The 27,500-nt window shown below is 38.9% G+C and overlaps 2 protein-coding genes across 6 annotated transcripts in view; one reads left to right on the top strand and one right to left on the bottom strand.

Annotated features, from left to right (window-relative positions):
• Nucleotides 1-27,500, bottom strand: part of LOC138012414 (coiled-coil domain-containing protein 148-like) — a 56,306-nt gene that overhangs the window by 13,202 nt on the left and 15,604 nt on the right. The window contains exons 10-11 of the mRNA XM_068859177.1: nt 26,524-26,613; nt 24,359-24,498 (exon numbers count right to left, since the gene is read on the bottom strand). Coding sequence (XP_068715278.1) covers nt 24,359-24,498; nt 26,524-26,613 — 230 coding nt within the window. The remainder of the gene's footprint in view (nt 1-24,358; nt 24,499-26,523; nt 26,614-27,500) is intronic.
• Nucleotides 10,205-17,332, top strand: LOC138012417 (uncharacterized). 5 transcript variants are annotated; one of them, XR_011125034.1, is made up of 5 exons: nt 10,205-10,314; nt 12,300-12,354; nt 12,747-12,895; nt 13,984-14,097; nt 15,055-17,332. XR_011125034.1 is itself a non-coding variant. In XM_068859179.1 (4 exons), exons 3-4 carry the CDS (start codon nt 12,863-12,865, stop codon nt 15,523-15,525), a joined length of 504 nt encoding a protein of 167 aa, XP_068715280.1. In that variant the 5' UTR covers nt 10,205-10,314; nt 12,300-12,354; nt 12,747-12,862; the 3' UTR covers nt 15,526-17,332. The 5 variants fall into 5 exon arrangements, 1 of the variants encoding a protein (XP_068715280.1); XR_011125031.1 differs by having other exon boundaries at nt 12,747-14,186; XR_011125032.1 differs by having other exon boundaries at nt 12,747-14,097.

The raw sequence follows: 27,500 nt of genomic DNA on the forward strand, positions 1-27,500 counted from the left end.
CAACGCTAAGCGCAATCATTTACCATATAAGGTCAAACTAAGGTTTGTGAGCTGATAACCGAGATTGAGTGAACCAATCAGAGCATGAGAATTGCATTATCCGAGGTTGAGAATTTAGTAATTATTGTTAATTATTTATTTCTTCGTCACACCCAACCTCCCAAACTGATGTCAGTAAATCATAAAATGATTGCTGCAAAGTAGATGATCACAAAGTACAAAATATAAACCATGCAGCTCATTCAAGGTTGAGATGGATGTGTACCTCTCACTACTGCAAGGTTCTTCCTGCTTCTTATACATGCATCTACACTACCTTGACAAGAAGGACACAAACAGTGAACACAAACCTTGTTGTAAAGCTCTTGGCATATGTTCTCCTGTTTTTTCCTTGTTTTTGCTTTTTCAGCTGCCTCCTCATACAATGCCCAAGCCTCTGCAAATGTTGCCTTGACTTTTACAAGCAAGTCTTCACGGTCGCGACCCCACGCCCGCAGAGTGCTCTGAAATTGTTCCTGGTAAAACTTGTGGGCAAGATGCCATTCTTCATGTTCAACCTACATGTTTACAAAAGATAGAATGAAAATACTGCAGCGTTATAATTAAGCACTTACAGTAGCATGGCTGTACATTGTAATAACTATCAAGTTTGTTGACATGTATGTACAATTATTACATTGTATCTTTTGGCTCGATAGCAGCCAAAATTAGAGCAGTGAACAACCCATCACTTTTGCAACAACCTTAAGCAATTTGTACACAAAAAAATAAAGAAACCCTCCGAAAGTAGTCCAACCTACATGTAGTACCGGTAGTTCCCCACTCTCCCTTTAATCCTGACTTGAGACAAATAACTGTAGAAGTCAGGTGCTGTTTACTGCTTAAAATAATTATGCTTATGAATTGATAAACATTTAATGCAGCTACCTGAAAAATTGGGAATCTGCAATGCATATGCTGGTTTATTTATTTATTTATTTATTTATTTATTACAATTTATGGCATACAAAAACAGAGGCCAAGGGATAAAATGCAACAGTCAAGGACCCCATATAAAACAGCTCACCAATGGTACCATAATGAAAATAATAATACAAATTAAATTATGGTAACAACAAATATTAAATATTATAGCCATAAAAACACTAAAAGAATTTACTTACTAATCCATTAAAAAACTTTTTAGCTGAGGCTTTAAAAGAATTCACACTTGTTGCCTCATGAAGGGAAGGTGGAAGGGAATTCCACGTTCCCACAACTCTATGAAATTCATGAAAATAACTACATTTAAGAACATTAATTTGTTCTAGATAGCATATCTCATCTTTAGACTGAGTTAACTTATCTTTGTGTCTAAACAAAATAATAGTGGTCAGTTTTGGTGTAATGCTCTACCAACAAAAAAATCATCATGACAAAATTGTACATTTAAATTCAGCAACAAAATGTTAACATTCCCTTTCCTCCAAATATATAATTGTGATAGAGTACATTAACATAATAATTATTGTACCAGTTTGGAACGCGTTTTATCTGGCATTTCTCATAACATTCTATCAATGTAAAACATTCTTCTATTCGGCAGCTCTGGTGGATATAATTGCTCCATCAAATGAACAAAGTGTAAATGATCCTGTTTGGACCAACCTCCAGTACCAGATCTAGAAAATAAAAAAGGGACAAAATAATAATGAAGTCCTCTAATACTGTCAACCAAAAAGCACATTGATGTTAAGGTTACTTCAAACCTTCATGGGTGTCCTCCATACATGTATGTACATGTAGCCTCATTTAGCAAACACTCTCAGGGGGTAAAAAATTGAGAAGGGGATTGCAACAATCTCTCTGCGATTTGAATTCAGTCTCTAATGCTCCCTGTGGCTTCCAGCTGTCTGAACTGTCAAAATTTGGCCAATCAGTGCAAACCGAAACTGATGTTGTCAGGGTCAAGGTGAATATTGGCTAAAATTCAGCATTTTGCATGGAAATTTTCGATGCAGATATTCAAATCGGAGGGCGATCATTGCAAGCTCTCTCTCCATTTTTTACCTGCCAAGAGAGCTTGTTTGCAAGCTATCCTCCACAAAAAAAATTGTAGACCTGCTGACTTCAAGGAAACCCTTACAAACAAAATACACATACCACTAGAAAGATTACGAAACGTAGAATTTGAGAAAAGTATTTATGACTTCGCTACTCTTTTCATCAAGTATCAAAATTAATTATTGTGATCATGGCTGTAACTGTCTTATGTTAACCGCAAAGCATCAACAATGCAGGTCAAGACTGTTAGGACAATTTCCACTTTCCCCCCTCCCCCCATTAGAATGTTGATTTTTCACGGTCTCCGAAATCAAGATTAGTTCATCGATTACTGAAACGTTTCAACATTGTCTGGGGGAAAGGGGGGTGCCAAAAAGGCAACGAAAGAACAAACATTCCTCATATAATGATGGAAGCATGTTTAGTAAATTCTCTAATTTTCGCCCAAATTTGGCAGGTGTCCCAACGTCTTGCGACCTGGATTGAACCTCCAATTCAAGTGTCAGCATTTTCCAGTATTTTCATTAGTTTCAGGATCAAACAATTCCCGAAAATATGATGTGTCAAAGACTGCCAAAAGAAAAATATTCAAAATTACAGAATTTGCCAAGCTCTTTGCCCAAGTGCATGCTGTCTATAGTGATTCATGTCAGTAATAACATTCAATGAACCTTTTGAGTTTGCATTTTAAAGAATGGCACAATAAAGCTCAAACCAGAAGACTGCTTATATCTTACCGTTTGACATGTTGATACTTCAGTTCCAAGTATTCAAGCTGAGCTTCATATTTCTTATCAAGCAAAATAAACTCTTCCAAAACAGATGTCTTCAATTGTTCATCAGGGCATTCAAGTTCATAAGCTTCCTCTGGAATTCCTGTCTTTACAACAGCATAAGACATCATTCCTGGTCTTGTTATTTCATGTGCCACCATGACATCAAGTTCTTGTTCAAGCTGTTCTTGCTCCATTAGTAGTTTTCCATGACAAGTTGCTGCTGTGTCTTGGCTGATTCCACAACCTTCAGCACTTCTGCATGTTCTTTTTCAGCAATGCCTTGATTAATTCAAATTTCAACAGAAAGAAAAATTAATTGTTTTGAGTGCTTTGTTCTGATAATTAGGACTGGACATACTTTTATGCTGTTCACAAGTCCATTGTCAATTTTTATTTTATTTTTAGCTTTTACAATTGTACTAAAATTGAAAGAGAGAAAAATCCTTGAACTTATCTGGACAATTTAAGCAAATTGACAACTGAAAAATTCAGGTGGCTCCAATGGGATTTGAACCCATGGCCTCTGCTATACTGGTGCAATGCTCTATCCAACTGAGCTATGAATTAAGCCACACAGTTGGTGTTGAAAATCACTCTTTGGACTTGAACTTCTATCCAGAACAATCCACTAGGCCTTAACTATTGATCCAGACGATCCTTTTGAACGCAACCGCTTTAATCACTCGAAAAACAGTGAACTTAACAAGGACTACAAAACGCTAAGTCAACCGACGAAGATTACACAATTGAAGAGGAGTTTGCAGGCGAGGTTGCCTGGCTTTTCATTGTCATTAAAACGAGGATTTTACATAACAATCTAAAATTAGAACGTAAGTATAACATGGTTTTGTCCATAGTCATCAACTGTCACGATATGTTCAAGTTAATTCGCTAGAGTGTCTATTTCCAACAGTTGGCAGCAGGTCAATTTGTTGGGCTCATGTGTTTCCAGTGAAACGACCAGGCCCAGACAGGGCTTAGAACACATGAATTCATGTGTTCTAAGCCCTTTCTGGGGTTATAGAGGCAAGGATACACACTCAAGTGAATAAAAGTTGGGCCCTAGGGATCCCCATGCTGCTAAGTCACCTCATTAATCTACTGCGTTGCCAGCGTGGTAGCCTTGATGGTGTAGTGGCTTAGCATGCCCGACTAGTAATCAGGGAGACGTGGGTTCCATTCCCGCTCAGGACAAAAACCTCTTTTTTGGATGGGTGTGTCGAAAGGTAAAATTCACAGTGTGTGTATGTGTCTGTAAGATACATTACGTGAAAGGGCGAATTTGTTCATACAAAACATTGGGAGCTAATTATTCAAACAAAACCTACATAGATTGTGGTTAAAACAACAATTTTACCTTGTAAAATATCTATCTGTGGGTTAATAAGTAAATGAGTGCTAATTGCTGCCTCGACATTGTTTTCCATAATGAACAGCTCTTATATTCAAGGATTACCAAAAAATGACTTGGAATGCTTCTACTTTTTTAAAAACAAAAATATGTCCATTTTTTTCCTGAATTCTACCTGTATATACAGTGTAATTTTCTACCGCTGACTAAGTTGGTGCCAGATTTTGGTTTAAGGTTTGACAGCTCAAGAGCTGTCTTTGTAAAGACAACTGCATTGAGTTAAGACTTTCTTTGAAGAGTCTTTTTGGATTCAGATGATTCATGGATATCCATAACCATTGGCCTTGTCTCAAAACCTATGTTCCAAAATTCTGTTGGAAGTAAAAATAATGTTTGCAATTTTAGAGAGTACATCCCCTATGTACACATACAAATGTACCTGTAAGAGATATACAATCATATATTAGTCTAGATCTGCTAGAGTAGAGGTCCATCTCTGCCAGACTACATCATCATCATATCATCAATCTATCTATCTTTGTTTACCCTCTGATTTTAGAGTAGCTTAGCTATTTATACCCGAGCATTTATTATCCTCCCATCCACGATATACCACAGGAGACAGGCCACACTACCAGGAACTTCATCCCCTACTCACTGCAGTTGCAGAATGGTTAACTAAGATGGCTCCCTGGAGTTTTTGGACTGTGTGCAAGCTAAACACTAGTATAGCATGTAAAGCCTAAACTGCACGTGTTTCTCTGATTTTTGTGACGTCAGTGTGACCAAATCTGTAAAATTAACAGCTAATTTTCTTGCATTCCATTCGGTAAAATTTTTTGAAAATTGGTTCAGTTCTAACCACACACACATTTCCTATCAGATGTCTTACATTTGTTAAAATCTGTCAGAGCTACTAATCCAATATATTTAGAAAAATGACAATTTACAGAATATTGGCAAAACTGTCTCAATGACCTCGACTTTTCACTACTTCAAAATGTCAGGCAATATCTTTTCCATAATGTGGCAAAGAATGAAAAAAATTCACCAAAGGAAAGTATAAATATTAAGGAATTTAGGTCAAAAATAAGAATATATCTGTCTGTCATTAAACGTGATGTTGCCATGGTAATGGCCATAATCCAAAAGCCTTATTAGATTGGTACCCATACTGGTAAATCTCTACAGGGAAAAATTTAAGAGACTAACTGGGTTTCCTTTTGTAACTCGTGCCCTGAAGTGAGGGTATTCGCAAATACTCTAGGGAGCCACACAATAACAAATTACCTTATTCCCACTGAGGAGATAACAATCAACAGGGAAAATGTCCATTTAAAACATTCTTTTTGTTATTTTAATCTGCCAGCCACTAGAACAAGATGATCCTTCCTCTTGACAGCCAAAAGGCCTTGGTTGTCACATTTTAATAACAACAAGACGCTTCTCTAAGCGTTTACTCGGAATACCATGTGGCGCAGATGTAGAGTGCTACATTTCGAAAGAGGCAGTTTTTAATTTGAGTGATATTCAAATTTGCAAGTAATTTAAATAAATGTTTATGCAGTCAGTTGAAGTCTGGATGGCCCATTCATAACTACAACAAGGATAATGTACAAGTGAACATCGCTTAATGTTTACAAATAAATTCAACAGGTGACCTTGCTATAGGGGTAGGTTATTTCGTTCTGGACCAGTCTATTGGATCAGAAATAATGTGGATCTACAGGAAGCAGCATTATGTCTATTTAAGGTGATTCCCTGGTTTTGCATTGTGCAACCCTACAGCACATAATTTATTGCATCATTGGTGCATGCAGTGGCTCAGGCACATTGATAAAATGGCAGATTTTCATTGACACCAAGCCTAATCTGTCAAGGAATGGCTATTTTGTCCAGAACAAGTATGGTGACGCCCATTTTTTATTTCACATATTTGCTAAGAATGGTGTCTTCATGGAGTAGTGAGATTAAGCAAAAATCTATGGCCAGTTTTTAGCAATTTCATAAAATTGTACGGAAGGAACCATTACAAGTCGAACAGCCCACACTAAAGTTAAGTCTATTTTGGAGTGTTAGATACTCACAAAGGCATTCAAATACATTTTTCAGGTCGTAAAATACGTACTTGAATTAACCATAGAACACAACGCTCTGCGTTATATGTTGGATTACATTTATAAAATCAAGCTAAGTTTGTCTAACATTGGGGGTGTGCAGCAATTGTCAAAGTAGCTCATGGAAATGAGCATGGTGACCCCCCTTTTTTAATTACAGTTTTATCATCTCTTTGACATGTTAACAACAGTGTGCAAAGTTTCATCGGAAATCTATGACAAGTTCTATTTCTTGGGAATCACCTTAAGATTTTGTGGGATCCAGTATGTAACGTGACAACAGATAAACTGGTTTCAAGTGAAAGCAAGGAGGCAAGGGAGGGTGAAAGACTAGTGTAGCAACACAGAAAACTTGTGAAAAACCATTAATGGGGGTACAAGTAAGTGAACACCAGTATCCAGCAGCAAAGGTTCGAAATTGACAGTGTTGGGGCTGGTGACCTCCAGCTCTAGGTAGCAAACATGAAGAACGTGAAACTAATCAATTAATTAATAGAAAAAATTGACATCGGCGGACAAAGAACAGCACAAAGAAACTAAGAAATTTCAGCCATTTCCAACATATCGCTGCTGCAAGTTTTGTAAGGGCGATTTAATCATGTTGGCAACAGGCAAGATTAGAGTAAATATCTTATACATAACATTTCCAGAAGGCTGAAGCCAGCATTTTCCCTTTTTAGCTGCATTGTACATATTTGCGTGATTTGCCATCACGTAGAACATGGGCTTTGAGTTTCTGAATCAGCAAACAAAATTAACTGTGCCACACTGAAGCCTCAAGAGATTTAACGGCTCTGCTAAATCTGCGAGCCATGCGAATTTCGCATTCAAGTCTAAGCACCCATTTCAAATAGTGCTAATAAACAGTAATAGACCTTTTCGGCTTGTACATTTTGCTTTCCCAATACAGATCATGTGATAATACTCAGGAGGTTTGGTCTTTTGTTTTGTTCATTAAAATGAGGGCATGCAAGCATGAATATGCCTGCATGCACTCTTTTTAATGAACAAAACAAAGGACCAAGCCTCCTGAGTATTATCACATGATCTGTGTTGGGAAAACAAAATGTACAAGCCGAAAAGGTCTATTAAGTCTAAGCACCCATTTTAAAATGGTTAGCTTTCAATAACTGTGTGACTAGCATGTTGACTCTCATGGCTCGCCATGTTGGCTCGCATAACTTGCAGCCATGGCTCGCATGACTCGCTGGCTCGCAGGTTTATTATACTCCATTTAACACAGCACCCATCCCTTTGGTTACTCCACTGTTAATGTTACAAATTTGGACTTTCATCAAATTCTGTAAGACGCGAGGCTGTTTGAAGCCTCCTGCTATAGCGGAAATCTTCTCCTTGACCCCTGTTTATTTGTTATTGTGATGGATGACATCACTGTTATCTCTGCGAAAGGACAATAATAATATTAAGCTTATGATAATAATTTTATTATTGACTAAACCATCAAGATTTTGTCTCTGTTCTCTCCGATCCAAAATTGCAAGTCTAATCTCTTGGATCCCACAATGGCTGTACAGTGTTTTTCTTAAATTCTTGAGTGTCTTCGCGCAGAATTTCATTATAAATTTCCAGATCTTGGAAAAACTCCCTCACAGAGTCAAAGCCTAAAGGACTTCAGTCCTTAAGACATCGATATCGCTCGATCTGTAGCTTAATTCGTTGCAAACTGTGCAATCTCACCTTTTCATTAGACCAACAAGCTTTATGCTGCTAAAGGAGGTGTTGTTCTTTTTTCTCCTTGCTTGCTTGGTGATTTTTTCAACTTTCTGAAAACTAACATTTCCGGTTGCCTTTCTGAGCTCTGCAATGGCTTGAAGTTTGTCATAAACTGTCGGTCTGAATCGATTGCTGCCATGTCCTTCAATGAAGCGATTCACACGTGAACTATCTACGAAAACAAAAACAAAAACAAAACCTTAACTAAACAGCTGCAGGCTACCACCAAAATAACTCTGTAATTAATTGCTCCAAAAATTCCTACCTGCAGCACCGATGGCAGTTCTGTGGAAGTTCACAAACTTCCTGAGATCTCTTCCACTCATTCAAGGCAACGAAAGCAGGCTGTAACATCAATTGGATTTTTCGACAAAACCTTAAGACTTTTAACGTTATTAGAAATTACAGGCTTACACCACATACTACACTAAAGATAGGCGTGCAAGGAATATATTAATTGTGGCTTGTAAGTGTGTTTGGAAGTCAACTACGAAAGTTATGAGAGTATTGTAACCCTGCGAGCCAGCGAACCATGCGAGTCCGCACCGAGGGGTGCGAGCCATGACTGTGAGTCATGCGAGCCAACGTGGCGAGCCATGATAGTCAACATGTGCGAGTCACACAGTTATTGAAAGCTATCCGTTTTAAAATGGGTGCTTAGACTTTAACTGTTTATTAGCCCTATCTGAAATGGGTGCTTAGACATGCGAAATTCGCATGGCTCGCATGGCTCGCTGGCTAGCAGATTCAGCAGACCCAAGTTATGACATGTGTCACAGAGCTAAATAACTCTCGATTTTGCGGGAAATGCCCAACAATATAGTAATATTCGTAAACTAAATACTGTAGCCGTTAAAATAATGGATCCTTCATACCTATAACTTCCTTAGAACAAAAGTTATAACCGAAAGAAGATATCGGAAATCGAATTTCGAATGCCATCCTTGCAAGCTGTGCTGTGAAGATTATTATTATCTGCGTAGGGTGATCATGAGTTAACTGTGGACAATTTGTCACAAACCACGGTCTTGTTATTACACCGATCAAATTAAACATCATTCGAAAGCTTAATCTCTGTAGTTTAAGAATATGCAAGAATGTTGACATTTCGATGTAAAATGAAAGAGAAACTGTGATGCGACAATGTACTATTTTCATGCGGTGGATAGCGGTCGATAGCGTTTAACAGTATATGTACATGTATGGGTGCCGTTTGATAAAAATTCATCACTTAGCCTTAGTACATGCCTGTTTTTGATTATTCACAAATAATTGGAAGGTTCAAAAAAACTATTTATAAATAATGAATAAGTACTCACTGATACGTAAATCATTACTTCTTAGTAAACCTGATAGGTTTTTCATACGAAATTAAACACGTATACCATTTTATATAAATAATTCATCAAACAACTTCAGTTATAAACCAGGCTGTCTCTTAAAAAGATTATTTTCATATCATAAAGCTGTAAATCTATTATTTCTAAATAATGAAGAAAACTTTGTGCGTCAATTAATATTCAATATTTACATCATAAATAATGAAATTGCACCGCGCCGGAGTGTAAATTTATTGTTTTAGGACCAATTCGTTCTGAAACTAATTTATGATGAGCCTGCGCGCCAAAACGATAATATATTCCATGAAGATGGCGGAAATTCGTCCTTGGAGCTGAGCTACACGAAAGGCGCGCTGTCAGTGGAGCAGTCATTTTAAATGATGTTCAAGCTGGTCAAGGGAGAATCGCCCGTCATATCTGTCAGAACGCGCAGGATATACTTTAACAACACCAGCAACTAGCAACTGCAGCTGGTACAGCAGTTTTTTTATGAAACTATTACAGTGAAAAAATAGGGTTAATTTAAAAGCATCGTGATGTCCAGTGCAATTAAATAATTCAATAGTCAAGTAGCTTAACCTTTGTCATCCTTCAGACAAGTAGCGTTGCGTGACACATTCAGAATTTAGGCAGAATTTCGAGCAGAATAAGAGATTTTACGAGGAGAATTTATCCAAGCCTAGCCATGACTTTCGTGATACCATGTCTCCAATTCCCGCCATTTTCATAGAATATATTATCGCTTTGGCGCGCAGGTTCATCATAAATTATTTTGCAAATGTTTGCGCGGGAAAACTTGAATTTTCAATGAGCTTTTTCCCCGCGCAAACATTTGCGAATGATCATTTGCGCCTTCTTTGAGTTCCAAGCAGATGTTTGTTAATCGTGTTCGTGGTGGGCCCAGGACCACAGTTTAATTTGATGTAGCTACAATGAGCGTGCAAAATTCTTTGGTGAGTAATGAGAAAGCTGTTGTTAGTTTACTCGTCTGCAGTTTCCACAAATCATATCTCACACGATCTTTTGGTGAGTTAAACGCAATCGACCGCTATCCACCGCATGAAAATAGTAGATTGCCGCATCGCTGTTTCTCATTCATTTTACATCGAAATGTCAACATTCTTGCATATTCTTAAACTACAGAGATTGAGCTTTCGAATGATATGTAAGTTGATCAATGTAATATAAAGACCGTGGTTTGAGAATTGACAAATTGTCCACAGTTAACTCGTGATTACCTCGCGCGGATAAAACTTTTCACAGCTTGCAAGGGCGGCATTCGATTTCCGTTAACTTCTTTCGGTTATAACTTTCGTTCGAAGGAACGAAAAGGCATGAAGGACACATTATTTTAACGGCTTCAATACTTAGTTTACGAATATTACTATATTGTTGGACATTCCCTGCAAAATCAAGAGGTATTTAGCTCTGTGACACATGTCATAACTTTGAGTGTCCTGCACTTGCAGCCTGCAGACTAACTCTAAATCACAGTTATTGAAAGCTAACCGTTTTAAAATGGATGCTTAGACTTAAATGCTGTTTATCAGCGCTATTTGAAATGGGTGCTTCGACTTAGATACTGTTTATCGGCGCTATTTGTAGGCAATCTGCAGTTGTCATCCCTCACAACTTTCGTAGTTGCCTTCCAAACACAATTCCAAGCTTCATTTTTACTACACACTTGACACTTCGCTACTCTTCGACAATCAATGTTCGAAAGATTTCGACACCGATGCAATGATTTAACACTCGAGTTTTGAATGACTCAAGTATTAAAGTCTTTGCATTTTATTTCGTCGTTTGCAGAAATTTTGAAAACCGTGCGTGTAATTGGAATTAGCACGGTGCAATCTTATACTCAGCTATCAGAATTTTTATCTCCGCTTAGGCAACTGAGATCCCTTGAGAAATAGGCTTATTGTAAAGTTCTTTCTTAGTACTTTAGGCATATGTAACATTTAAACCATTCGAGTTTATTTTTACATATGTACCAAGAACATCGAGAACGCGATGGCTAAGTCAACGATGTATGGCCTCGTTAATTTAGTCCCATGTTTTCTTTTGTTTACAAAGTTATTTCGCTTGTAAACTCATTATTTCGACATCATCATCGACTCGTTATTTTCATACATCATTAAAATTGCTTACATTTCTGCTTTGTAATGAGACCAATTTCAACGTTTTCTGATGAATAATTATACAACCTTTTTAACTAATTTTGCAAGCTGTAGCCATGTCACAGGCCGCCCATATATGGGAATCTCGAAAACAAACTGACAAATATATTTACACGCAAAATTTTTCAATAAAAAAGCCGTACTTTATTGTCGTGGTGACTTCCTTTCTCGCTTCTTGTGTGGTTATTTGCCTGATTGAATGCGATTCAAGCGACTTCTCAACTTGCCGGTTTGTCACTCGTACACAAATAAAGGGAAGGCTGGAAAGTAATTTCTAGCTTACCTTACGTCTCGCCGATAAAATCACACTTATCCGACATCAGTCACGCTCAAACTCCGGCGATGGCCACACGGATAAATTTACTTCTCTTTGACCAAGTTTCAAGGTCCAGTGAATATCCATTGCTGAGAAACAGCGGTAAATATTCAAAATTTCAAAATCCTTCGCGGCTCGCTTGCAACGAATTTGGACACGGCTGGTCAAACATTCACTGATTTCTTCTCACCGCATCGGGGCTCACCACGACAATAAAGTACGGCTTTTTTATTGAGAAATTTTGCGTGTAAATATCTTTTTCAGTTTGTTATGAAGATTCCCATACAAATCCTCGTAATTTTTTTTCCCTTCGAGTGTGGGTGTCCTGTGGATATATTTCAACTGCGTACGTAGGATTGACTCGGTTTCAAAAATTTTTATCTCGCCGTCCATTCATGTTTTCGTTTTCTCCCTGGTCTTACTTTAAAGCTTTTGTTTGCAGTTTACGAAGATATAAGGAACGTTGGGAACACTATGGAACTCAACTCTCTTTTTTTGTAAGTATCTGTATATATTTTTTATTCAAAACTTCATGTTCAAACCAAACTTGTGTCGTCTTGTTTTCTGACCTTCATAGTTCATGGATTAAGATTGTTCTATTTAAATTTCCTCCTTAAATTTTGATTTCCCGCCAAAATACACTTTTGCGCTCAAAATCCCAACCGTCAAAACCGAGCGGAAGGAGCGCACACTACTACTCGTTCCCATTCCTCCTCGCCTCTGGGACCCATACCCCCCATTCTCCCTCTGTATCCCATGAACCCATGGGACCTGACACTCGTAGGGTATAAAAGAGCCAGCGCTCTCGCCCGCAGCCCTCTTCTAATTTTGATCTGGTGGAAGGAAGAGCTCAGTAAGTGTCTTACAGTACTTCGTGACCTTGTACTAGGACTGAGGATCCGTGTAGGAGTTTACTTGGACTAGCTATCCGTGTAGGAGTTCAGTTGGACACTTTTACTTGACTTGAGGATCCATGTAGGAGTTCACTTGGACTGGGTTCCGTGAATGCTTTCACTTGAACACCGTACTTGTACTGAGGTATTTGATCTTTGTTTTGGGGAAGAAAGGTAGCCATCTTGATTTTTGGGGGAGAAATCGAAACCATGTTGTGTTTTGGGCAAGAAAACATAGCCATGTTTGATTTAGGGTGGGAAGGTAGCTATGTTTTGTTTTGAGAAAGAAACATAACGCTGCAGTATTTTGAGAAAGGAATGTAGACATGCTGATTTTTGGAAAGAAACATAGCCATATTGGTTTCTCTATGGCAAGAAGGCTATTCAGATAATATTACAACTTAGATTTGAGTGAATAGTTGGTCAGATAGTACTAGGATGTTATTAGGATACTACCATTAAGCCCTTGAACATTCCCAGGTATCGGGCGGTCATTGTATTAAAATGTCAGCAAAACAGGGGTGGAATAAAATTTATGTCATATTAAGTCATGCATGTCAAATAATCTGTCACGCAGATTGACACGCCATGTCACGCAATCTGACACGCTATGGGCCTAGCCCCCAGCATTTAGAGATTAGGGAAGGGTAGGTCCGAAAGTAAAGATAAATGCAAGACAGCCGACGAAGAATGATCATCTTGCTTAGCGAGAGCCCCACATTTCGTTCGTGCAGTTCTCCTGTATAGGAGATCGGTGAGACGGAGATCGAGTGAGGGGTTGATCTGGATGGTGTCTTGCTCATTTACTCAGGACTGTGAGAGGTTTAGCCCCAGCATGTAGAGACCACGGAGAGAGATAGGCCAAAACCAAAGACACATGCAAAGGCAGCTGACGAAGGATCATCATCTTGCTTAGCAAGAGCCCCACATTTCGTTCGTGCAGTTCTCCTGTATAGGAGATCGGTGAGACGGAGATCGAGTGAGGGGTTGGTCTGGATGTTGTCTTGCTCTTTTGCTCAGGACGAGGGAGGTTCATCTCCAGCTCTTATATACTAGGGAACATTTACGATACCTTTTTTTTATATCCAAGACAGTCGTTCCCATGTTTCGTCGTCTCTAGGACCCATATCCCATTCTCCCTCACGTGTCATGACGAACTCCAATCATACCCTTACGTCGGACACTCCTAGGGTATAAAAGGAATCATCATCAACTGGTCACCTCATTTTACAGTTGAACCTTCTGCGTGAGTGAGCTTCGTGTGCGTTTTACGGTGCTTTTTCACGTTGTACTTGGCTTGAGGATCCTTGAAGGCTTTCATTTGAACGCTGTAATTGAGGTACTGAGGTATGGAGATTTAAAGTAGCCATGATTATTTTGGGGAAGAAAAGTAGCCATCTTGATTTTTGGATAAGGAAACGAAAGCATGTGTTATGGTAAGAAAACGTAGTCATATTTGATTTAGGAAGGGCAGATAAATATGTTTTTGTTGAGAAAGAAACATAACCCTGTTGTGTTTTTGGAAAGCAATGTAAACATGCTGATTTTTGGGGAAGAAAAGTGGTCATATGATTTCTCTATGTGAAGAAGTTTATTCGGATAATGTTACATCTTAGGTTTGAGTGAATAATTAGTCAGATTCTACTTAGATGTTATTAGCACAATATTAAGTTCTCAAACCTTCCCTAAAATTGCGAAATGTTTTGAAGAAATCAAATGAACACAGGCCATGTACCAACTGTCCGCAACATTCTGTTTCCCACAGGGAATACAATGGTTTACTTTCAGACATGCGCTTATGAATAATATTACTTCTTGGTGCTGAGATCGCGGACGGAAAGAGAGGTTCTGTGACCAGACTCTAATCAAAGACAACATCGCATTTCTTTGTCTTTCCAACGGTGCTTGACTCCTTATGCGTACCATCTTGATTGACGGGAGTAAATGACTCTGAAGGGCCCGGTACCCTGGTTTTTATATCCACGCTCCTCGTTCCCATATCTTCTCAGGCATGGAACCCATACTCCCCATCCCCTCTGACTCCCAGCACCCTTTGGGAGCTGCGACTCTGAGAGTATATAAAAAACGCACTCACAGCCCTGCAGCTCACTTGTCCCTTGGAGTTGAGCAACGTCGGAGGGCTCCGCGTCGCTTGAATCAAACCTCAGTGATTTTACAGAGCTGTAGTACTTTTACTGGGATTTTTGGCGGACTTTCTTCATAACACTAATTATTCGGGCGGACTTTACTCATTGCTTTACGTATTCAGGCGCACTTTTTTTATTCCTGTACTTATTTTGGCAGACGATGGACACTCCACCAGGACCGAGTGATGCTGTTCACATGGAGATCGAAGCTCTCATGAACAGTGATGAAGAAGAGAGCTTGGCTAAAAGTCTTGGTCATGCCAAAGAGCAGAATGATGAAGAAATGGACTGGCAGGAGGACGAAATCGATGCCCTCCCGTCCACGATACCAATGGAAGAGGAGGAGGTTCCTCAACAATTTGGTGGAGGCGGAAATTTTCGTTTCGTGCTGGAACCTCTTGTGGAGCACAGATCCACTACCATGGGTGTCCGTGAAGGCATCTTACGAACGTGTTCGGAGCAACAATGGCGTTTCAACATTAATACAGCGCTTGCTCAAGGACTGAGTGATACGGTAGAAATACCGACATCCACGATCCCGACATCCACGATTCAGATTGCGTGTACATGCGTATTCACGCACCACGCGGGGCTCGTCACTAACGGTAGCCAACTAGCCACAGGCTAGTGAAATTTCAGTTTTGGCTAGTAGATAGTTTTTACAAATGAATGAAACTGCGCATGACGAAACTGGCTTGTGCAAATTTAGATTTGGCTAGCGAAATCAGACCTTATGCTAGCCATTAGGCTAGTGAGCAAAAAAGTTAGTCTCGAGCCCTGCATTGCTCTTCAAAACTGCCATCTAGAAAAGCTTCACTGTTATTGTAATTATTGAAAGTCTAACAACTCCTGGTTTGGTTTCTTATTAGTTGTCTACTATTGAAATTTCTAGGCCAATATTTCCAGGCTGTGTGTACGAGTTATCGCAACAGCTAAAGGCCTCACAAAAAGGGAACTTTAAGGCCACCTTACCACACAAAATCTGAGACTGTGTCTATGGGAAATGGATCTCATTTACAGCAAAGCCTTTCACAGGGGCAGTTGAAATATTACCATGATGCAGAACAACTCAATGGATGCTGTTTGAAAGAGCTTGAGTGCAAAGGTGGCTTCTTCACTTGGACTTCTTAGTTTAGGACAAACTGTTGCCACAAACATGCGGGGATGGCCTGTGAGCAAGTTCTTTATTTTGTGACTTGCCACCCACAAGAAATGACTAAAGGGAGAAGCCATAGAAAAGGGCCACTATGTCTCACTAAAGTGTGAGACATGGCAGTCCAAAAACACATCTGGCACAACTGTGGGGTTCAGCATACAGCCCTTCTTTGAATATGGAGACAATGAGAGTGAACGAGTCAACTCAATCACAATGATAATGGATGGAACCAAAAGGTCGAGACATCAGAAAGCAAATCGTTATCTTTAAGGAAGTTACGACATTTTTTAATTTCGAAGACATGTTTCGATGTTACAAACATCATCGTCAGTTACAAATTATTTGAAAAACCGTTAGGACTATATAACAACTTGGCGAAACGCATAATAAAATATGATTGTAAATCGTTATTGTCATGATCTTGACATCAAATTAGTGTTTACCACGTTTAAATTAAGAAATCTTTTTTCAGTGAAGGATTCTGTCCCCAGAGAACTTCGTTCACGTGTGATTTATAAATTTACTTGTGCTTGCTGTAATGCTTGCTATATTGGCGAAACTGGTCGTCATTTTTCCACACGCGTCCGTGAACATCTCTCTTCAGACAAGTCCTCACACATCTTCAAACATTTACTAAGTTCAGAACGTTGTCGTCAATCTTGCTCTGCGGATTGTTTTGAAATCCTTGATTCCGCCCCTACTAAATTCCAACTTAAACTCAAGGAGGCTATGCATATAAATTGGGAAAAGCCTAATTTAAACCAACAAGTTCATCACGTCAACCTGACACTTACGCTTTAAGCTCTACATTCTTTCTAACACTCTGTAACTCACTCAAATATGTATTTCTTGTCACTTAATCATATTTAATTATGCATGTTTCGCCAAGTTGTTATATAGTCCTAACGGTTTTTCAAATTTTTGTAACTGACGATGATGTTTGTAACATCGAAACATGTCTTCGAAATTAAAAAATGTCGTAACTTTCTTAAAGACACACAATGATACTTTTTATAGTACATTTTATGACCATTTTTTGCCAAGATTATTCTTAACCTGTATTTTTGGGAAATAACCACTCATTGTTCAGTTTTTGGAACTTTGTACAAAAAAGAAATACATAATATTGTATGTTTTCTGCATTGTAACATTAATATTTATTTACTGTTGTGATTGATGAAATCAATCACTTTTAAAATAATGCATTGGACTGAACTTGCAAGTGTTGTTAAATTTGTATTTAATTCATTGCTTGTCATAATAAATAACAAAAAATGTACACTGCTGACTACAGTAACTAAATAATTCTTGTTTCCAGAGAGTTGAAAATACAGCTCACATATCAGGTTGGGTCATTTCAATACTAAAATAACTCTAAAGGCACTGTTACACTGCGTAATATTTCGTGCAACTTGTCTCGCAATGTTTTGGCGACATTGTGGCGGGACAAGTTGCGTGCAACATTTCACTGCAACGGCCAAAATCGTCGCGAGACAAGTTGCAAGAGCCGTTGCCGAAAGTAGAATTAAGTTCTACTTTTCGAGCAACTTGTCTCGCAAGGATTTTGGCCGTTGTAGGATGTTACACTGTAAAATGTTTCGTGCAACTTGCCCCACCAATGTCGCCAAAACATTGGGGAGACAAGTTGCACCAAACATTTCAGTGTAACAGCCCCTCAAGTCTTTATACTAGGCTGCAACTAGGCTTAGATTAGCTTAGTGAAAGGTTACAGTTGTTTTAGTAATATTTGATGTGACCTGATTTTTTTTCCTCAGCCTGTTTTTTTGTTTTAGAATGCACAATTGGGGCGCTGGGCCTTGACTAGATTTTTTTAAAAAAACCCTCCACTTTAAAAGAAGACAAGGACTTGTACATTACACCGTTCTAAGAAAGATTGCAAGATAATAATGAGCCCTTTGCAGGATAGTGATCATATGGTACAAATCCGCCATACTGGGACGCAATTGCCTACTGGGACATCTAAAACAAAGCTAGTTAACCTAAATTTTCTTTGTTTTAGATGTCCAAGTGGGAAATTTGCGTCCCAGTATGACGGATTTGTACCATGTGATCACTATCCTGCAAAGGGCCCATTTATTTATATTTTGATACCAAGAATAAAGAGATGCATGTGTATCACTTCTTTTTCCAAATAACCTTCCACCATTTTGAGCTATGATAATAAAATTTAAGTATAAAACATTGCGATAGGACAAAAGTTAAAACCATCACGGTTAAAAACTCTAAAAAACTGTTACAAACTTTTGAAAACTTTAAAAAGCGACGTTTCGACGTTTACTCAACGTCATTTTCAAGTCAAAATGAATAAGAGAAAGTTACTCGAATATAAATATACAAAACAAATCCTTAGAGAATAAATCAAAAATATGCAAAATATTTGCACGCAGTGTCACGTAAACAATTTAGCACGAACGGAGTCCTTCTGGGTATTTAGCCCAGGTTTTAGCTCCTTAATAAACAACATCTCAAATATTAAGCAGTCAAACTTCGATCTACATTTTCTCAAAACAGAGAATTGTTTGTCCTTCAAATCGGACTTCGATAGGCCATGGTCTTCCAATTGCAGAATGTTCATGCTCGCCAATGCGTTGGTGCAAGTGTCGGCTTGTGTACCCGACATAATCTGTGTCGCACAGATCACATTGAAATTAAATTTATAGATCACGCACTGATTGTTTACAATTTACAATTGGGGGCTTTTTCTCTTTCGGGGAGAGGACTTGGCTGATCTTCTTAGAGTGAAAGACAGGCTTGAATTGCACTCCAATTTTTGCGCTCAGATTTTGCATTTCTCTTTTCACTGAGTTAGCTGATTTCTGATCTTTGAAAGGTAGTGGTACCACGATATTAGAGGTGCCATCACTTGTTTCATCAGGCGCACTAATATTGTCAATATTGTGCAGAAATTCGTTAATCAAAGAATTGATCAAATTTACAGGATAATCCAGGTTTAGAAAGGAAGTTCGAAGCTTGTCGCATTCCTCAGAAAACGCGTTAGGAGTCGATGACAGGCGATAAGCGCGGTTGATCATTGTGGAAAGTAAACACCTTTTGTATCGTTTGTCCACATGACTGTGATAGTGAAGGAACAGGCCCGTGTTTGTGGACTTTCCCTGTACCGATGTTTCAAGTCTGTTTCCACATTTAGTAATGTTCATGCCCACAAAAGAAATAGTGCCCTGCTCGGCTATTTCCATAGTAAAGTTCAAGTTCTCGTGGCAGGAGTTCAGTTTATCAAGGAAAGCGTTGGCTTTGTTGAGGTCTGGCATGATTGTGAAAGTATCATCCACGTACCGTTTATGAAAAGAGGGGAGCTCGTTTCTCTCTTCTAATTTTTCTTCTATAGAGCACATGAAGGTGTTGGCTAATAGTGGCCCAAGTGGAGAGCCCATGGCAACGCCCTCCACTTGTTGGTAAATTATACCATCGAGTTGAAAGAGCTGGTTTGTTGTTGCAAGTTTGAGTAATTCCATAAGTTGGTCTTTGGTGAGGTTTAGATTGTAGGTGTTATTAAACCAGTTTCCAGCAAAAGCTTTATCAGAAAGTATTCCGATGGTTTCGTGGGCAGGAACATTGGCAAAAAAGAGCTGTCACGTCGTATGATAAGAGTATGTGGTCAGCATCAACAGGGATGTTCCTGATATCTTCGGAGAATTGAAAGATATCACTGATCGTGTAAGTATTGGTTGACAGAGGCTTTAATTTCTCTTCCAGCCATTTTGCGAGTGGGTAATTGCATGTATTAGTCGCCGATAAAATTGGTCTCATAGACAGTTTTGGCTTGTGAGTCTTAGGTAAACCATACAAATGAGCAAGTCTTGACCCTTTAGGGCAGAGAGAATCAGCGATTGGTTTTGGCAGGATGTTGTGTACCTTGGTGTAAAGTTCATTCTCCTTTTCCAGCGGAGGATGATAGTGCTTGGGCGGTCTTCCACGGGTTTTTGGATGTTCGTTGCTGCATTCAATAAACTTGGTGGAATCACGAATAGAAGCATCGCATAGTAGTCGCAGGTAATCGGTCTTATCCATTACTAAAACGCCAGACCCTTTCAGTGTCAGGTTTGGTGATGATTATGTCCTCCCGGCGTTTGAGGTTGTTAATTGCTTGCAATAAGGCTTTAGGTGGCTTAGGATCACGACTTGCGATATAATTTAAAGGAATGGATCTCAAGGTGGCGCAAGGAAGGTCTTTCTTGGAGTCAGATAAAAGCAATGGTTCCAATTTCCAATAGGCCTTTTCGAAGCTTGCTTGAATATCTCGAGGAGATGTTGGCTGAGGTATTGCGAATTGTAGTCCTCTGCAGAGGACAAGTTTCTCGAAGAACGACAGATGGTGGGACGATAAGTTGTTGATGTGTTTACCAATGTCCACTTTCTTGTCGATCAATCGGATCAGTTTTTTCGCATGAACCTTCATTAAGGATTGATACTGATTCTTTTGCAAGGTTGACAACGTTCGTATTATGGCAACACGGCGGATGGTTGAGCAATTTAAGCGAATTGCATCGTGGATGTTACGAAGTTCTTCTCGTATGATCTGTGGAGACTATTCCTCAACAATAGTTTCCCTATTTATTAGTCCATGCCAATCCTAATGATATACCAGCATGCTGCGGGAGCTGATTTTTGTTTTGTGAGCCTGTTCGTGATTTTGCTTGACAAACTTCCAACTGCGAATTGATTTGTGCTTACTGTAATGACAGTGTTCTCATCAAATGGTGAGTAAAAACTCGCTTTCCGTCAGTTGTTTATTTCAGAGTGTAACTCGCGGTTTATTTGTAGGTTTTTACGGGGTTTTGCTAAAAGCAGGCCCGCGGCCCACCACGGCCCATCGGCCCGACGGCCCGGTAGCCCAGTCCTGATTTTCCACAGTTTTTTTGTCCCGCGGTAAATCCACGCGCGTGCACAGCTCTGCATCGGGTTTGGGCGTGCAAAATGGACGACGGTGAATTTGAATTCGTTTACCATTTTAATCATCATCCTCCAGAGAATGACAACGTTTTTCACTTGGCAACATGCAACGAAAGAAAGGATCGAAAAGGATTGAAATGATTCTTAAAATGGTAAACGAATTCAAACTGACCGTCTTTCGTTTGCGCCCAAACCCGATGCAAATCTGTGCATGCACGTGGATTTACCGCTGAACAACAAAACTGTGTGGGCCTCCGGGCCACCGGGCTGCCGGGCCGTCGCGGCCGTGGGCAGCGGGCCGCTGGGCCTTCGGGCCGCCGGGCTGCTGGGCCGTGGGCCTGCTTTTAGTTACAGCGTCTTCTTGTCGCTTGTTATACCAGATGAGAACAAACAATTGCAAGTGCTGTGAAAATTGGGTGTGTCAATAAATCTACTGTGGTGTTCAAGATAGCTTCGAGCGTGTACTTATTTCCCAAACATGATCTTTAGTTGAGCCCGGGAGTTGAGCCTGCTTTGATTTCAACTCTTCGTTGACAGCTTACTTTTGGAAATCAGTGCGTGGTCTATAAATTTCAATGTGATCTGTGCGACACAGATTATATCGGGTACACAACCCGACACTTGCACCAACGCATTGGCGAGCATAAACATTCTGCAATTGGAAGACCATGGCCTATCGAAGTCCGATTTGAAGGACAAACAATTCTCTGTTTTGAGAAAATGTAGATCGAAGTTTGACTGCTTAATATTTGAGATGTTGTTTATTGAGGAGCTAAAACCTGGGCTAAATACCCAGAAGGACTCCGTTCGTGCTAAATTGTTTACGTGACACTGCGTGCAAATATTTTGCATATTTGTGATTTTATTCTCTAAGGATTTGTTTTGTATATTTATATTCAAGTAACTTTCTCTTATTCGTTTTGACCAGAAAATGACGTTGAGTAAACGTCGAAACGTCGCTTTTTAAAGTTTTCAAAAGTTTGTAACAGTTTCTTAGAGTTTTTAACCGTGATGGTTTTAACTTTTGTCCTATCGCAATGTTTTATAGTTAAGTTATTAACAAAACCTATTCTTTTACGATAATAAATTTGAACAAGATACAGTACTTCTGCGAACTTTGCCTCGTTTTTGAGATCCTCAACTTCAATTCAGTAGTCATGGAAAATATGTACTGAGGTTGGCTCTTTTGTGGGGGTTAACATGGTACAATCAATGGATTAAAGATGAAGGGGAGAGGGGCTTATTCTGATTACCAGTATTAGCATACGACTTTCTTTACAACAATATTGACCAGGATGCAAAAATGGCAGCCAGTTCATCATTCTTTTCTCCCTATGCTAATATTATTACTAGTCCATTGGCTTGTCTAAAATTATAGGAAAAAAGATATTGCTGGTGAAGCGATGTCAGAGAGGCTTACAAGCACAAAGATAAAAAAAGTAATTTGTATTACCAGGTAATCATTTTTGCATTTGTTTTTCTATGCAATAAACTTTTGTAAGGCTGTAAGATGTGCTCCTAAAGAAGTTGATTTTTCCTAGATTTTGCTGTGATTTTTTTGACATGGAAATTAAAAATGTTCATCACCCTTCACTTTATTTCAGTGAAGTCAAGATAAATATTAATTTTTTGAAGTTTGGGTTGAAGATGAAAGGGAAAAGTGATCCTTGCATTTATCTGGACAAATTTAAGCATGATTATGGTCTCTCATAGACAGGTTAACTTGTTGGGCTCAAACCCAACAAACTGACCTACTTGAGCCCAAATGAGTGACTTCATAGACTGCTCACAGTCCCTTCTGAGTTAGTCAAACTGCCCGCTTTGGTAATGCAAGCGAGCCGAGGGGAGAATGGTGATTGAGCAAAGATATACCTCGATCACCAATGATTCTCCCCTCGGCTCGCTTGCGTTACCATAGCAGGCAGTTTGACTAACTCAGAAGGGACTGCGAGAAGTCAAGTCACTTCACAGCTTAGTTGGTAGAGCACTGCACCAACAGAGTAAAATGCTAAGTCTGGCCGGTTTAGGCCGGTTTAGATGTCAAAGGGTATTGCTTAAATTTTCCAGATAGGTGTGAGGATCACTTTTCCATTTCATAAAATCATTTTTGTTTCCAGAAATTCCATTAAAGCTGTGTTGTGGCATTGGTGGGGGACAATATATACACCTAATAAAGCATCAAACCAACCTCATCCCCAGGGTCTCTCTTGAAAGGAAGAAGAGACACTCTGGGGACAAGGTTGGCATCAAACTAATTTCTGGATAGCATCAGCATAATAAAACATTATATTTACATCCTTTAAGGAGACTGAAAAACAAGTCAATTCTTTTAGCTTCAAGTCTCCATCAAATGGAAAAATATCTTCAGCCCAGCCTTGCGGGTGCCAAATGTTTTGAAACAATAACATTGTTGTACTATAATTTTCTTCTTTGCAAAGTTTAATGAAGCAGGGTAGCCACCGGGAATCTTAAGGTTCGATCTGGAGTCAATACTATTGATTTTTCTCAAGCTTGGCATTTGGTTAGCCCCTTAAAATCCAATACCCACCTCACAGATAAAAACTGATTTTACAGTGGTCAAAGATGATGCAGAGGACCAGGGAATGGGGATTTCCTTGCCTACATAGTGTTTTGTATTCCCAACAAATGCAGTGAAAAATGGTAAAAAATTCAAAGCTGCCAGTGTTCCAAACTATCTCTTCTAGTGGAGCTCCATGCCCCAAACGTGCATGCGCAAGAAAATATGGTCACCCATCTGTGAGAGAAAATTTGGTTTTGGTAACCATACGACTGTCCACCCCTCCATGTATGCCAATGTGACCAGTATCACATGAACATATCATGAGCTCAATAGGTTTTTTGGTGTGGGCCCATTTCCATCAGTAGGGCTAACGCTCACATGGTTCATACGGGGTAGAAACTTAGCACTTCACATTACGCTCAAGTCTGTTCAAATATAAGTGCTACACGGCGAACGTTTGCAAAACCGTAATCCTTCCTTGTACTTGTACATGTTCATTGCCGTGACTTTAACATCAGTTCTTCAGTTCCCACGGCCTGCTCCCGTGTGACCTTGTAGCTCAGTCGGTAGAGCAGCGGTGATCTAACCTGAAGGTCGTGGGTTCAACTCCCACCCTGGTCAGTGTTTTTCTCTGTCCTGGTGTGGGGGCATTTCCATCGGTAGGACTAACGCTCACATGGTAGAAACTTAGTACTTCACATTACACTCTAATCAGTTAAGTCTGAATTGATTTTACCCTGCAGCTGCCTAATGCCAGACAATTTACTCGTCAATGGGTACCGATCAGGAATTTTCAATGGGTTACTTGACTTTTCACTGACACAAAATCATACAATTTTATTAAGATCGTACTTAAAAACAGTTGAATGTTGATCTTTTCTAGGTTCCTGTGGTGGTTTTATAGAAGCCATGATCCTTCTAGCATAATCACTATTATGCACTCCTGCATCTCTCAGAGCTTGCTCTACTTTCAGTCTCCTGTCACTTGTTATCTACAAATTAAAGAAATTCATAACAATTTTAAGGATGCTTTGACTGTTAAAAACATTTCAAATTAATGCAGTCGAAATTGTAGTCGAAAATGTACCTAGTGCATGTAATTTGAGTGGTTTCTTGTAAAAAGAATCCAGACAATGCAGTGGAAAATTGATAATTTATCAAAAAGTTTTACTGTCAAAATTTATCATTGTTCAGAGCTGAATATTGAGATTTACCTATTGTAACAAATCATAACTGCACAGTCCATAAACAATGCCATTTTGAAGTTCAAATTCCAATCACCAGTTATATTTTGTTTTCTACTGCATGCTGTCAGTCATTGAAGCTCATGCACAGGTTTATGGTTTGAATTGTGATGAACCATTTATTATTTCAATCCACTTTGTCAGTTTATAATAATCTAATAATAATAATCTTGAGGGTAGCACTTAATATCTCACAATAATCTACTTGTGGCCCTTGAGGGTAAAAAATGAGGTGGATATTAAAAGTATTATACATAACAACCCAGTGTTGTGGTCAGGGCTCATTTCATTCATTCATGTGCTTGGTGAGATCGCTAATGGACTGATAGCGGCTGCCAGTGGCGCCTATATATGCTGATGTCCGATCTCACCCATAGATCACTTGCTTGTAAAGCGCATTTGAATATGTTAATAGAAAATGCGCTATATAAATTCATTACCATTACCATAAGAATTTTAAAAATGGATAGAACATTAACTAACTAATTAAATTTGTTTGTCTAATTTTGTTGGTGAATGAACTGAAGGAGGAGCAGTACTTCAATTCATTAGACTGTTCCAAAGTCTTGCTGCACTAAAAGTGATTTATCATTGCAAATTTAAAATAAATTCACAAAGGCATCATTCAGTGACGCTCAACATGTCATCTCTCATGGGTCACAATACAAACACGTACAAAGGTCATGGAGGCCTAGGGCACGTGGTCAATTTGTGTTGGAATCACTGGTTTGATGGTTCTAAGGTCCAACGCATACGAGGAAAATAGTGTGACAAAGTTAGATAGGTCAACACTGATCAAGAGAAGCCACAATTCAGTTATTATTTTACATATAGTTGGAAGACCCTGTGAAGCTGTGGATAGCACCTGTACATGTATGTAAGAATATGGGCTGTAAAGACACTCAGGATCATAATTAACTATCAGTGCAGCAGATTAAATAAAGGTTAATCAGATTATTGTAAGGAATTGTGGATATACCATAAAATCCCATGTTAAAGCCCTGGGCCCAGTTGTTCGAAAGCCGATTAACGCTAATCCCAGATTGAAAAATTACGAAGGAGTTTATTTCTCTACCCCAAATGTTGTACAACACTGATATTTGGCAAAACTTTACATTAGAGGAAGTCAATCTTGAACACCAAAAATAACCAAAAGAAACTTGCACCGAAAAGTTGAAAAAACTAAACCAAAGTTTACGCTAATCATGGACTAAGTTAATCGGCTTTCGAACAACCGGGCCCTGGAGGCTAACATACCATTACATTTAGAGCAATCACTTGGGTTCTTGGAGGTGGAATTGAATTACATTAATGTATCATGTGTATGAATTATTTTATGGGAGCAAGAAACACAAAGTGCAAGGGATGAACTTTAGGAATACGCTAGGCTCAGATTCATTGTAGGGAGGGCTACAAAAAATCTGTGTGCATGCAAAACTGCCACATTTTAGCTACCTTTTGCCCCGTTACTCCAAAACATTGTTGATCATTGAAAAGTTGTGTTGGAAATGAACAGTTAGCCTCCTGCGCAGACATTCTTGTGACTTGTCTCACAATTGCATGACGAGTCACAAAAATGTCTGTGAAGGAGACTACCCCTTGGAAGGCCTCAAAGAGTAAGTTTTAACTTTTATCCCTTCTGTTAGTATCCCTGTAAACTTTCATGTTCAATGTAATCACAATAAGGCTAGCAGTTTTAATATCTGATGAGGGTCACACTAAATTTTAACTTGATTCTCATTTCCTAAAAATGACTACCCTATCCATACTCACCTTTTTTTCATCATAACCATGAACATCAAAAAGAGGGTGTTGAAGTTCAAGCTCTTCGTCATATATGCTGGCGACCCTGGCTTGGGATGCCTGTGAGTCATAAAATCTAAACTGGTCAGTACATTTTCAGAACCCTTCTAAGAGTAAGTATTGACACCAATTTAATTATAAGGACAACTTCAACTTCTACCTCTTCAACCAAAAATAAGTCAAGAATGAAAACACCACTTCAGGGCCAAGTTGTTTAAAGCCAGATTAAACCAATCCTGTCTTAATTTTGATATTAGACTACTTTTAAGAGACCTTCTTAACTGCAATGTTATGGTACCATAATTTATGAAACACCATTATTATTGCTCAACAAAATGCGCCCACTGTTGTGACGTACATGTAAAAGGTTACCATACCATATTTTGGTATTTACTCGCTTATACCTGTATCTCAAAAACTTGGTGACCCCCATTTTTATTGTAGAATAGTATTTCATTAGCATCTGAGATAGAACTATTGGCAAAGTTTCAAAGCCTCATTTACACTAGCAAGTTTTCCCTGACAAGCCCACTTGTCAAGGAATTGCTGACTTACACACTAGCAAGTTCTCCTTGAAAAGGTTCTCCTTTACAAGTTTTCGTTGGTAATGTAAATGAAAAATATGACAAGCTTTCCTTGACAAGTGTACTTGTTCAAAAACTAGCATGCCAGTTTTTGAACATGGACATTTGTCAAGGAAAAAATAATTTGTCATATTTTTCCATTTACACTGCCAAGGAAAACTTCACAAGGAAAAGTTGTCAAGAAAACTTGCTAGACAGAGTAAAAAAAAATTAAGCTTACAGAATTCATAAGAGCCAATTCTGGGCTACCTTGTATTTTCAAGTCTTAAAAAAACAGCCTTCAGGCCTTTTGACAAAAATTACATGTATGCCGGGTTTTTTTTCTTTTTTTTTTTTTTGGGGGGGGGGGGGGGGGGTGGTAAT

Source organism: Montipora foliosa, chromosome 8, assembly GCF_036669935.1.
Source record: "Montipora foliosa isolate CH-2021 chromosome 8, ASM3666993v2, whole genome shotgun sequence".
NCBI classification, from domain to species: domain Eukaryota; kingdom Metazoa; phylum Cnidaria; class Anthozoa; order Scleractinia; family Acroporidae; genus Montipora; species Montipora foliosa.

Excerpts from the sequence above, each read along its gene's own strand:
- LOC138012417 (XM_068859179.1), top strand. The coding sequence starts at position 12,863 with ATGCTTTCACTTGAACACCGTACTTGTACTGAG. Across the intron at positions 12,896-15,054 it reads AACACCGTACTTGTACTGAG|ACGATGGACACTCCACCAGG; the intron begins GTATTTGATCTT and ends TTATTTTGGCAG.